Genomic DNA, 12511 nt, shown 5'->3' with positions numbered 1-12511 from the left:
TACCCCTCCATAGTCAGCTGGGATAGGCTGCCCAGCTTGCCTGCGACCCTGTAGGACAGGATAAGCGGCTACAGATAATGGATGGATGGGTTTAACACACAAACCAAATACACGCGATGGGAGTGGTAAGATGGCGGCCAGATGGCTTCGCTCGTCTTTGCTGATCCGCGCGTGCCATCAACTGCGCATGCGTGGTACTAATCGGGCGGATCAAGTAACCATAACCCGTCGCTTTGTAACGAATCAGCTAACAAGCGTAAAAACGGTCACAGTATAAACTAAATATAGAAATAAACATTTTAGGAAATTTACAATTCAGAGTAGTAAACGTTAAAGATTTCTCGGTTGATATGCTCTCAGTTAAATAAACCTATACCTCTGCTACAATGAATCTGTTATTTCGAAACTAAAAATGGGTTTACTTATTACATCCAGTCCGGTTAGGAAGCTAATGCTGTGGTGGAGAAGAGCAGCAACAGGGTGAGTAATACTGCTAATTCTTCATCTGTTTTATTTAATCTAGTCGTTATATAACCTTTTCACCTTGTTAAAGTATTGCGAATCATCGATATCAGGTTTAGAGAAAAGTTTTTCATATGTGGTGTAAGGATTAGGAAGACCTTCATTGACTCAACACTTGTATCAACACAGACTTGTTTTATTAATTTGATAGAACTTTTCCATACTTGCCAACTTTTAAAAATTCTCCTGGGGGAGAAAAGTGCGTGAACGATATTTTCAGCTGGCCGAGGGTCTGATGTGTGGTTCAAATGATAACAGTGGATCCCAATTAATTGCAAACCATTTCAGATTTATACAATTGAAGAGTTTTTGAATTGTTGATATTGTTCTATCAGGTTATGAACTATTCCACCGAATCGGTGCCATTTCCGTCCCTAGAAAATTATATGTATAAATGCACATAAAAATGTACTTTAAAATACATTTTCCTTATGTCCTGCACATTGATCTGATTTCAAATTTAAGATATATAATTGTAAGGATTAATACAATCTACCTAAAACACTGAAAAATAGCATGTGTACCTGTCCCCGCACTCTAACTTTATACTTAACTATGAAATATTATGATTAAAATCCTTCAGAAACAGTATTTCTTTTGCACTGCTGTGACTCCATATCCTATCCATGGTTTAAATTTTTTTTTCATAAGAAATCCACAATATCTTAGTTAAAATACACATTTTAGTCATGTCCCTGGGTTTTCACTCAGTCCTGTTACCCAAACATATTACCCCATCTGACAAATTTGGAGCATTCCATAAATCACATGTTCAACAGGAAGTTACATCAGTTGTGTCTTCTGAAGGCCATGGGAAGACTAAAAGTTAGTTCTCTCATTTACTTTTCTGTATATTTGATGATTTTTTTTAAACTTTGACTGATAAGGTCAATGTCTACATACTGTCCTGTTAGTTAAATTATTTCTTAGATGATATATGCTAAATGTGGTCATGCTATTAGCGATGATGCCATGTGGCTTAATTCCATGTATTAGCTAATCCTAGGCTAAAAACTCAGTCCTGTTACTTTGAGTTTTGGTAACAGGATTGAAAAAAAATGCAGCCATCTTTGACTTCCAAACCTTGTAAGAAAATAAATAACGTAGCCTTTTAACATTTTGAATAGTTAAATATGTGTGTTATAATAGTGTTGAAAAGATATAACAAATTAAGTTTAATTTGGGAGTGGTACAACAAGCAAATGGTACCCATTCGGTGGAATGTCCCATATGGGATTCATGTATCAGGCATGAGAGAGCTCAGAGTGAAAAATCTGAAATAATACTCGTCTTGAATTTTAATATAACAACAATGAAAGGGAAGTCTTAAATCAGATTTTTAGCTGAAAAATCTCATGCCTGAATATTGTATACATACACAGAAAATAACACAAGTGATGCTTTTGAAGAATGTTTATCATTTCTTAAAATAGTCGCAGTGAATGAAAGTATTATTGGATTGCATCAAATGTGTTTTCCTTCTGTAAGCTCATGTAAAAATAGAGAGCTATAATATCATATATAAATTAAATTTTAATAAGATTTAACCAAAATAGTAACAACTCAATTAAATAAATACCGCACTGTCTTAGTACTACTAAAACGCATCTCTCTCACTAAACACTTTCCAACAGAATTTTTAAAAAGCACTAGAAATCCTATCGGAATGCACCAAAGGAATTTGCTCATTTGCAAACTTTGAAAGTTTTCAAACAAAATTCAAAAATGGCACTATAAATACTACCATACTATCAAAATATACTCCCCAAAGAAATTCACTCGAATGCAGAATTTTAGTACGACCAAAATACACTCACTAGTAATCTTTCACTTAAAACTTCAAAACTCTATCAAAATCAATCACTTTCCAGATAATTCACTTGTAAACTTTCAAACATAAATTCAAAATAGCACTAAGACACTACGACACTATTCAAATACACTCACCAAACAAATTCTCTGTCAGGCAAAATTTCACTAAACACTTTAGAAGTTGTACAGTTTGTTTCTGAAATGGTAGGGATGACGAGTTTAATTTCACACTCAAATGTCCATTATATTCTGATTTAAGGTATCTTTACCTTAAAATGTGTAACTGGCTGGTCGAACATTTGCTTATCCATGGAAATTCATTCTCCCATGCAACCTGGTATTTGCATTCATATTTTTGCCATTTGGTATTGGGTTTAGCAGCCATGATGAATGACTGCTTGTAAAAAATGTTGGACAGCCTGGGTGAATCCTACATTACGGAAGTGACTGTTGTTCTGTTCGTTGATTGGTTAGTCAGTTGACGTCAGCAGTGTTTCTCATACGATTCTGATTGGACATAATCGGGAGTATTTTTAACTTGGCGGTAGGGATTTCCCCAAACTGGAAGATTATCCAGTTTTTAACAAATACGATCGGGAGGCAGGAGATGGAGGCCAAAATCGGGAGGGTTGGCAAATATGCTTTTCCAGCCTGGATCATGGAGAGCTGTTTATTTTATCCAACTACCCAAACCCTTCAAACCTCAGCTGAAGGGGGTGTTTTAGAGCAGGAGGACCATTAAGATTATCAGAGCAAGGTGTTCTCCCAACCCTGCTCTTACACACTCACTGCATTTATGGGAATTAACTGATCAGTTGAATCAGGAGTGTGAACTCCAGAGCTGGAGGTCCAGGACTGCAGTTCCAGGTTTTCAATGTTCCAAAACTGCTTCAGTACCATTTATGGCAGGTTTGTGACCTAACATGCAAGCTTGGGTGTATTTGAAGCAGATAAAATTGAAAGTTGGCTGCAGGCTTTTATTTTATTCCAGCAGTAAAGGCAAAGTTCAACTGATGAAACTGCTAACATCAGGTGCGACTCTTGCTGGGTTGGAATGAAAAACTGCAGGCTTTTTATGGATAAGACTGATTGATTGTACAGGTACTCCAGGAACTGAACTGAGAACCCAGTACTTGAGTATTACATGCTCTTTGTTCAGTATTGGTTATCTTAAACTAAAAGCATCTGTTTCTGGTGTTTTGTTTTTTTTCTCTACTTCTCCAGGGCTGAAGATGCTTAGTATCAGACCTCTTGCCTGTTACAAGGCATCATGGACAATGCTGAGAATCCCTCTACAAGCCAGTCACAATCCATGCCCTTACGATTTGCTCTATTACATACCGAGGATGTATAGCTGCTACACACGACGCATAAATAAGTGTCAAAATGAGAAATGTGCACATTTCTGTAGTCCTGAAAGAGCTCTTCTGTCACAGTTATTTGAGCACCAGCAAGCTACATTATCTCAGGACAATACCCAACCTCCAAAATCTAGTTTCTCAGCCAGGATAAAACTCCAAACACGACTAGCCATTACACTCCTTTTTGGAGGTGCTATAATTGGCACCTGGTGGTACGTACATGAGGAAAAGCAGCGGAAGCTGCAAATGCAACGGATAGAGCAGTTGAGGAAAGTGGCCATAGGCCAGGGGGACTTCTGTTTACTGGACCACACTGGTCAACGACGGACCAAAAAAGACTTCTTGGGGCAGTGGGTGCTTATGTACTTCGGCTTCACGCACTGCCCCGATATCTGCCCTGACGAGCTGGAAAAGTTGAGCAGTGTGGTAAAGCTGTTGGAGGAGTCAAACCTGCCCTGTGTGCAGCCAGTGTTTATAACCGTCGATCCGGAAAGAGATGATGTAGCTGCCATGGCAAAGTACGTCAGAGATTTTCACCCACGGCTGATTGGATTGACGGGCACACCTGAGGAGGTAAAGGAAGCTGGACAGGCTTACCGGGTTTATGCGAGTGCTGGACCCAAGGACGAAGATGGAGACTATATCGTGGACCACACCATCCTTATATACCTCATCAATCCAGATGGCCTTTTCCTGGACTATTACAACCGAATGAAAAATGACATGCAGATTGCTGAAAGCATTCGTCAACACATGAAGAATTATGTGACGTTATTCCCTGACCAGCATTAAGTCTGATACAGGGACATTTGATTACATATTGCAAAATACAGTGTACTTGGATATGAGGGCTGGACTTGGAGCTGAATTAAAAAAAAACAGTAAATAGAAACAGACTAAATAAAAGTTAAATTTAAATATGACTGACATTTTTGAATCATAATCTAAGGGAGGTGACGTTTTTCCCATAAATGAAGCCAGGAGACAAGAAGTATGCAGCTGTTTGAAGGACAGTTTGGGGATAATAACTATTACTTATGTAGTGGTTAGCGCTGTTGCCGCACAGCAAGAAGGTCCGGGTTCGAGCCCCGTGGCCGGCGAGGGCCTTTCTGTGCAGAGTTTGCATGTTCTCCCCGTGTCCGCGTGGGTTTCCTCCGGGTGCTCCGGTTTCCCCCACAGTCCAAAGACATGCAGGTTAGGTTAACTGGTGACTCTAAATTGACCGTAGGTGTGAATGTGAGTGTGAATGGGTGTCTGTGTCAGCCCTGTGATGACCTGGCGACTTGTCCAGGGTGTACCCCGCCTTTTGCCCGTAGTCAGCTGGGATAGGCTCCAGCTTGCCTGCGACCCTGTAGAACAGGATAAAGCAGCTACAGATAATGAGATGAGATGAGAAACCAGGTGTTTTAATAAGATATGAATATACAGCTGGCTGTTCATGACCATTATGGCCTTTCTTGCTTCATAAGGAGATGGAAAAAGTGACGAAGCCCATACCACTTGAGTGGCCATTCTCCATCATGACCTGTAGAGCAGTGTTTCCCAACCTTTCTTGAGCCACGGCACATATTTTACATTAGAAAAATCCCACGGCACACCACCAAACAAAAATGTCACAAAAAGTATATATAATGAAATATAAATGATCATCTAGTCTCAGTTTACTCACAATTTACTTACTCATTGTGAAACCTGGGCCTGTTTAGTCGAACACAAAACTGAGATTCTCACAGGAATTGAAGAAAGATGTACACAAAGATCTTCCTCAACTGCTCTGAGTCTCTTTTTTTTTTTTAAGTTTTTTTAGCAGTCATGCTTGAAAAGCCCAGCTCGCGTAGATAGGTTGTGGAAAATGGGAGCAGAGCTGAGAGAGCTCTGCTTGCCAGAATGGTGAACTCCTTGGCAGCAGTCAGCCAAAAACTGTCCAAAGGTAGATCAGCAAAGCTCAGCTTAAAACCATGATTTTGTCTCAGTACAGTTATTTCCTCCTGCACTGTTGGACAGCTTTTCCCCTCACACACCAAGCATAATGGAGTCGGCTCGGTTGGTTCCCCAGTAAAAGTAAATCCAAAGGAAAGATAACTTTCATTGTATTGTCTTGAGCTCACCTTTTTTTGCTTTCTTCTGACCAGTACTCATACTAGGGCCTTCATCTGGGTCAGAATTTTCCCCAGGACCCAGTTTGGATTGTGCACTTTTTCTTTTCAAATATTTATCCATTCAGCCCTGTGATGACCTGGCGACTTGTCCAGAGTGTACCCCGCCTCTCCCCCGTAGTCAGTTGGGATAGGCTCCAGCTTGCCTGCGACCCTGTAGAACAGGATAAAGCGGCTAGAGATAATGAGATGAGATATTTATCCATCACTATCATCGTTGTCACACCCGAAGCGTTACTAATTCTATTGTTTGAATGGCAACAGATAGATACACAGGTTAATTAGCTACCTGCTGCCATCTAGTGGAAGAGTGTTTAATTGTTCTGCCTGTCACTATAGGTCGCTGGCATAGACAAACTAAGACAAATTATTTGCAGTAAATAAATAATTTTCTGACCAATTAAGTGAAATTGGATAATTTCCTATGGTACACCTGATGATCTCTCACAGCACACTAATGTGCCGTGGCACAGTGGTTGGGAATCACTGCTGTAGAGGACAGTGAGAAGATACAGACAGCAAAGAATGAGCATTACGTTCATTATGCATACAGTGTAAAAAAAATAAAAAATTCGTGTCTCTCCACATTCAGAAAATACACCATTTGAGGAAAAAAACCCACCCCGCATTTGTCTCCTTGTGCTGCAAGTGCACACTGGTTTTGGCATAACAGAGCAAGGAAGGGGAGGTGAACACAGGTTCTTGGAAAAGGAATTAAATCTAGGGATTAATGCTTTTAAAAGCATATATCATTAGTAACGACCAAAATTAATTAATAAAGCGGGGGGGAAATAATATTAATTACGTGTGTTATTTTATCAAGCACAAAACTTTTGATAAATCGCGGCTTCCGAATCCTGGAAAAACACAGCCTTGCTGCAGGGCTAATCTCGCATAACATCACATGTGGAACCCCGGTTAAGAAGAAGAAACCTTTATTCACCACATGCACACTTCAAGCACAGTGAAATTCATCCTCTGCATTTAACCCATCTGAAGCAGTGAACACACGTGCGCACACATTAGCTGGGTCATTTTGGTTCATCTGACTCCAGGCTTGTTTACTTGCTAAAATTGGATGTTGTTGGAATCTTACAAAAATAATGATGGGAAGGCGCTGCGTTGTGTTTGGATGCTCAAATTCATATACAATAGGATATTTCGGTTCAAGAATTTCCGAGAAATGACACTAAAGCGACAGTGGGTGAGGTTTGTGCAAACAAAGCGGGCGGATTTCCTGTTGCCTACAAATAATAAATCTGATTCGTCAAGTGTTCACCACCACCAGAACGACCACATGGGAATTACTGGAGCAAAAATAAGAAACCCATTGATCTAATAAATGACATTTGAGCTGACATTTGGACAGTTCGTCGATTTCCCCCATTATCGTCCACTTCATGTTTTCTTTCAGTAATTACACTGAATAACTACGTTTTAAAGATTATATTTCTGCATTTATTGAGGTACATGTAAATATTTTCCTGATATTTTGCAGCGGCCAGCTTGGAATAAAAATCCACAAACCAATCTGTGTTTCCAATTCTCTCTGGCTGGTGGTGCGCTATTGGCGGTGAGCGGGACCATCGTGAACTGGCAGTTTCTCATCTTGGGGGCTCGAAAAGAGAACCATTTACTCTGGAATATTCTTGATAATCATCTGCCCCTTCATCCGACATATACAGTGAGAGTAAAAAGTATTTGATCCCTTGCTGATTTTGTTGGTTTGCCCACTAATAAAGACATGATCATTCTATACTTTTAATGGTAAATGTATTCTAACATAGAGAGACAGAATATCAAAAAGAAAATCCAGAAAATAACTTTAAAGAATATATATTCATTGATTTGTATTTCATTGAGGGAAATAAGTATTTGATCCCCTAGTATGCATTAGGAGTTCTGGCTTTCACAGACCAGTTAGACACTCCCAATCAACTTGTTACCTGAATTGAAGACACCTGTTCTAACTAATCACCTGTATGAAAGACACCTGTTCACAGAATCAGACAATCAGACAGATTCCAAACTCTCCAACATGGGTAAGACCAAAGAACTCTCTCAGGACCTCAGAGACAGGATTGTTGACCTGCACAAATCTGGAATGGGCTACAAAAACATTAACAAGATGCTGGGTATTAAAGTAACAACCATTGGTGCAATTGTGAGAAAATTTAAGAAGTATAACATGACCATCAATAGACCTCGGTCTGGTGCTCCACAGAAGATTTCACCTCGTGGGGTGGCAATGATCATGAGAACTGTGAGAAATCAGCCTGCAACCACACAGCGGGAGTTAGTGAATGACCTCAAGGCAGCTGGGACCACAGTCACCAGGAAAACAATTGGCAACACTTTGCGCCACAATGGATTAAGATCCTGCAGTGCCCGAAAGGTACCCCTGCTTAAGAAGGCACATGTGGAGGCCCGCCTAATGTATGCCAATGATCACCTCAAAGATGTACAAAGTGATTGGGAGAAGGTTCTGTGGTCAGACGAGACCAAAATTGAACTATTTGGCCTAAACTCTACTCGTCATGTGTGGAAGAAGAAAAATGCTGCCTATGACCCCAGGAACACTGTGCCCACCATCAATTATGGAGGTGGAAGCATTATGTTTTGGGGGTGTTTCTCTGCCAAAGGCACAGGGCTACTTCACCGCATCAGTGGGAAGATGGATGGAGCCATGTACCGTGCAGTCCTGAGGGACAACCTCCTCCCCTCTGCCAGGAAGTTGAAAATGGGCCGTGGTTGGGTCTTCCAACATGACAACGACCCGAAGCATACAGCAAAGGCAACAAAGGAGTGGCTCAAGAAGAACCACATTAAGGTCATGGAGTGGCCCAGCCAGTCTCCGGACCTCAATCCAATCGAAAATCTATGGAGGGAGCTGAAGGTCCGAGTTGCCAAGCGACAGCCCACCAACCTTAATGATTTAGAGAGGATCTGCAAAGAAGAGTGGGCCAAAATTCCCCCAGATATGTGTGCTAACTTTTTGTGGTTAACTACAACAAACGTCTGTCCGCTTTGCTTGCAAACAAAGGCTTTGCCACCAAGTATTAAGTGCTTTTGGCTAGATGGATCAAATACTTATTTCCCTCAATGAAATACAAATCAATTAAAATGTATTCTTTAAAGTTATTTTCTGGATTTTCGTTTTGATATTCTGTCTCTCTGTTAGAATACATCTACCATTATAAGTATAGAATGATCATGTCTTTATTAGTGGGCAAACCAACAAAATCAGCAAGGGATCAAATACTTTTTACTCTCACTGTAAGAATCCCAATCACTATCAGAATTCTGTCCAAAACGTGATTCCGTATTGAGACTGGTCTAATCACTGCTGCGCACGTGAACGAAATTGATACCTGGATTGTTACATGGGAACTACTGGTTCAGTCTCGGCAGATTCCAAGAAAATCGGCTGATTTTTGATTTTCCCATCAATTTATGGCCTTTTGGATCAGCTATGGTTCGAAAACATGGTCACTCAACATAATGATTGTTGCTTTGTACAAGGAAAAAAGTCTGGTTTAGGGACATTGAATTTGCTTTAATAATTGGAAGTGACCTTTACATTAACTACAGTCCCAAATGCCATGAACTCCTCCTGTAGGTGCCTGTCATCCAAATTCCTCAACAGTAGTTTGCATGGCTACAGAAAGGGGCAGAGTCAACATCCAGTGTATTAATTAAAGCCTCACTCGCAACCCGCCGTAAGTGTTTTGGACACACATGGGTCGCACGGTTTGGTAGCTCGCAGCCGTACCGCAGGGTCACGGTGAACCCAGGGGAAAGTTTGGGGGAGGAGTACGGGCAAAATACTTGTCAAGTACAGGTTGCACACCTGATTTCCTCGAGGTGTGGGAAAAATTGTGCCGTTAGCCCGTGGAAAGCGTATATCTGATGCACGTGTTCAGTGAGTGTGTGAGACTTGCATTTTACCAGTTTCCTGCGCTACGAGTTCAGGCCGCACTTGTGAAGCGTGTATGACGCATGTGATTAGCACGTTACAATCACTCGTATCTTGCGTGTGACGTAAGCCAGGAGTGGGTATAAAACCAGCGTGTCTGCAGCATTCTGCATCTGTCTTTCGACTGAAGAACATTTGGATATTTTGTGGGAAAATTAAAAAAATTTTCAGTTTAAAGTTTACAAAATGGGACCCAAGAAGAAGTGAGCAAAAGTGAAGTAACCAAGCCTGAAACAGCAGAGGAGAAGGAGGAAGAATTTGATGATGGAAGCAGTACTGGTGAGCCATGCATGGACAGGGAGAAATGTGCCTTCAAGCTGGCAGAAGGCACAGCATCCCGCCAGAGGTATTTTCACAGGTAAATACACGTGCTTTAAACATTCATTTCAGTATCTACAGTGCTCAGTGTAAATGAGTCCACCCCCTTTGAAAAGTAACATTTTAAACAATATCTCAATGAACACAAACAATTTCCAAAATGTTGACAAGACAAAGTTTAATATAACATCTGTTTAACTTATAACGGGAAAGTAAGGTTAATAATATAACTTAGATTACACATTTTTCAGTTTTACTCAAATTAGGGTGGTGCAAAAATGAGTACACCCCACAACAAAAACTACTACATCTAGTACTTTGTATGGCCTCCATGATTTTTAATGACGGCACCAAGTCTTCTAGGCATGGAATGAACAAGTTGGCAACATTTTGCAACATCAATCATTTTCCATTCTTCAACAATGACCTCTTTTAGTGGCTGGATGGAGAGTGATGCTCAACTTGTCTCTTCAGAATTCCCCATAGGTGTTTGATTGGGTTCAGATCAGGAGACATACTTGGCCACTGAATCACTTTCACCCTGTTCTTCAGAAATCTAACAGTGGCCTTAGATGTGTGTTCAGTCATGTTGGAAAAGTGCACAATGACCAAGGGCACGGAGTGATGGTAGCATCTTCTCTTTCAGTATAGAGCAATACATCTGTGAGTTCGTGATGCCATCAATGATTGACAGATTGTCGCTCAACATCTCAAAAACGAATTATATGCTTTTTAACAAAAGCAAAAGTAGTGAGGAAGCCATCGAGAGCTTGAACTTGTCCATATGTGATGTGGTTTTAGAGAGAGTTAATAGCACAAAATTTCTGGGAATTATCATTGATGATAAGTTAAAATGGTCGGATCATATAGATCACTGCTATAAAAAACTCGCCAGTGGACTGTATGCATTGCGTATGGCACGAAACATTCTATCTGTATGTAACATGAAAACTTTGTACTATAGTTTAATTCACCCTTACTTACAATATGGAATACTGCTTTGGGGGTCAGTGACAAAAACTTGCTTGAAACGCATCAGCGTCCTGCAGAAAAAAGCGATAAGAATAATAACCAACTCCAGATATAATGAAGCATCCTCTCCACTGTTTAAAGAACTGCGTATATTAAAATTAGAAGACCAGTTTAAACTTCAACTTGCAAAATTCGGCTTTCTTTTTAGTTGTCATAAATTACCGCTCCCTCTGTGTCAAATTCAATTTTAACCACGACATTCACCCTTATGATACACGTCACCGACAAGATATCCATATAAACCCATATAAAACAAGTACCGTCCACGACAGCTTCCTTCACCTTGTCCCTGAACTCTGGTCAAAACTACCTGTAAATCTCAAAGATGCCAAATCCATTAAATCTTTTAATTCTAGGGCTAAATACCACTTGTGCGAAAAATATTCGTCACTACTTACTGTTCTTCCCCACTTAAACGTTTTAATGGACAATAATACAGTCATGGTACGAGTATATTTATGGAATTTTGCTGTTAACTATCTTTTTTTTTCTTTAAATTTTTTCCTCTCGATTTGTCCCATATGGTACAATATACTAACATATCTTGAGTTTTGATTATTTCTGTATATTTCTTTTTTTTTCATTAATTTTACTATTTGGGGGCCAAGCAGCGAAGCTGCGAAGGCACCCATAGTGATTCTATTGTTTCTTATTATTATTATTATTATTATTCAGTCCACTTCTGCCTCTGCAAGTCTATGGCAGCCCATAGAACCGTCTGGTAAAAAGTTGTGAAATTTGGCACACTGATTCTAGACAGTCTCAACATTACTCTCAGCAAATTTCAGGCCTCTACCTCAAACCCTCTAGCGCCACCAACAGGTCAAACTCGCAGGTACATTTCTGCTTGTAACTTTTGAACCGTTGGGCCAATTTTCAAAAACTTGGTATCCCTGTAATCCTTGGGCCAAGACGAATCCAACGCACCCCATGACGTCATTTTCCGCCCATATAGTTTTTCCGCCATTTTGAATTTTGTGAAAATCAATTAAAATGCTACTCCTCCCTCAATTTTTGACCAATTTCTCCCAAACTTGGAAGATAGCATAATTGGACGAACCTGCACAAAAGTTATACCCAGTATTTTGAATTTCATAAGCGTTTGGCCGTGGCAGCCAATCAAAATCGGCTGCGCAGACGCAAAACAGGAAGTGCGCTCATATCTCGGCGGCCCTTTGGGCTATCTTGACAAAACTTGGTGGGATTATGCCCTACCCCTTTCCAAACGCCCACATAAAATTTGGAACAAATTGGCCGCTAGGGGGCGCTATAACTAGGAAAAATGTCTTTTGGCTCATATCTCATGATGCATTTTGGGTAGAAACAAAATTCAA

At 40.3% G+C, this 12511-nt stretch overlaps 1 protein-coding gene and 1 long non-coding RNA gene across 2 annotated transcripts in view; both read left to right on the top strand.

Annotated features, from left to right (window-relative positions):
* The first annotated feature begins 274 nt into the window (after positions 1-274).
* On the top strand, positions 275-4613 carry LOC132872725 (protein SCO2 homolog, mitochondrial). The gene is made up of 2 exons (XM_060907762.1): positions 275-480; positions 3559-4613. Exon 2 carries the CDS (start codon positions 3567-3569, stop codon positions 4485-4487), a length of 921 nt encoding a protein of 306 aa, XP_060763745.1. The 5' UTR covers positions 275-480; positions 3559-3566; the 3' UTR covers positions 4488-4613.
* A 4479-nt stretch (positions 4614-9092) lies between these two features.
* LOC132872721 (uncharacterized) overlaps positions 9093-12511 on the top strand; it is a 25541-nt gene continuing 22122 nt past the window's right edge. Inside the window, exon 1 of the long non-coding RNA XR_009651474.1 lies at positions 9093-10185. This is a non-coding gene — a long non-coding RNA (uncharacterized LOC132872721). The remainder of the gene's footprint in view (positions 10186-12511) is intronic.

This window comes from Neoarius graeffei, chromosome 2 (genome assembly GCF_027579695.1).
Source record: "Neoarius graeffei isolate fNeoGra1 chromosome 2, fNeoGra1.pri, whole genome shotgun sequence".
Taxonomy (NCBI): Eukaryota; Metazoa; Chordata; class Actinopteri; order Siluriformes; family Ariidae; genus Neoarius; species Neoarius graeffei.
The sequence above is the reverse complement of the archived record's forward strand: the minus strand, read 5'-3'. Positions and strand labels throughout refer to the sequence as shown.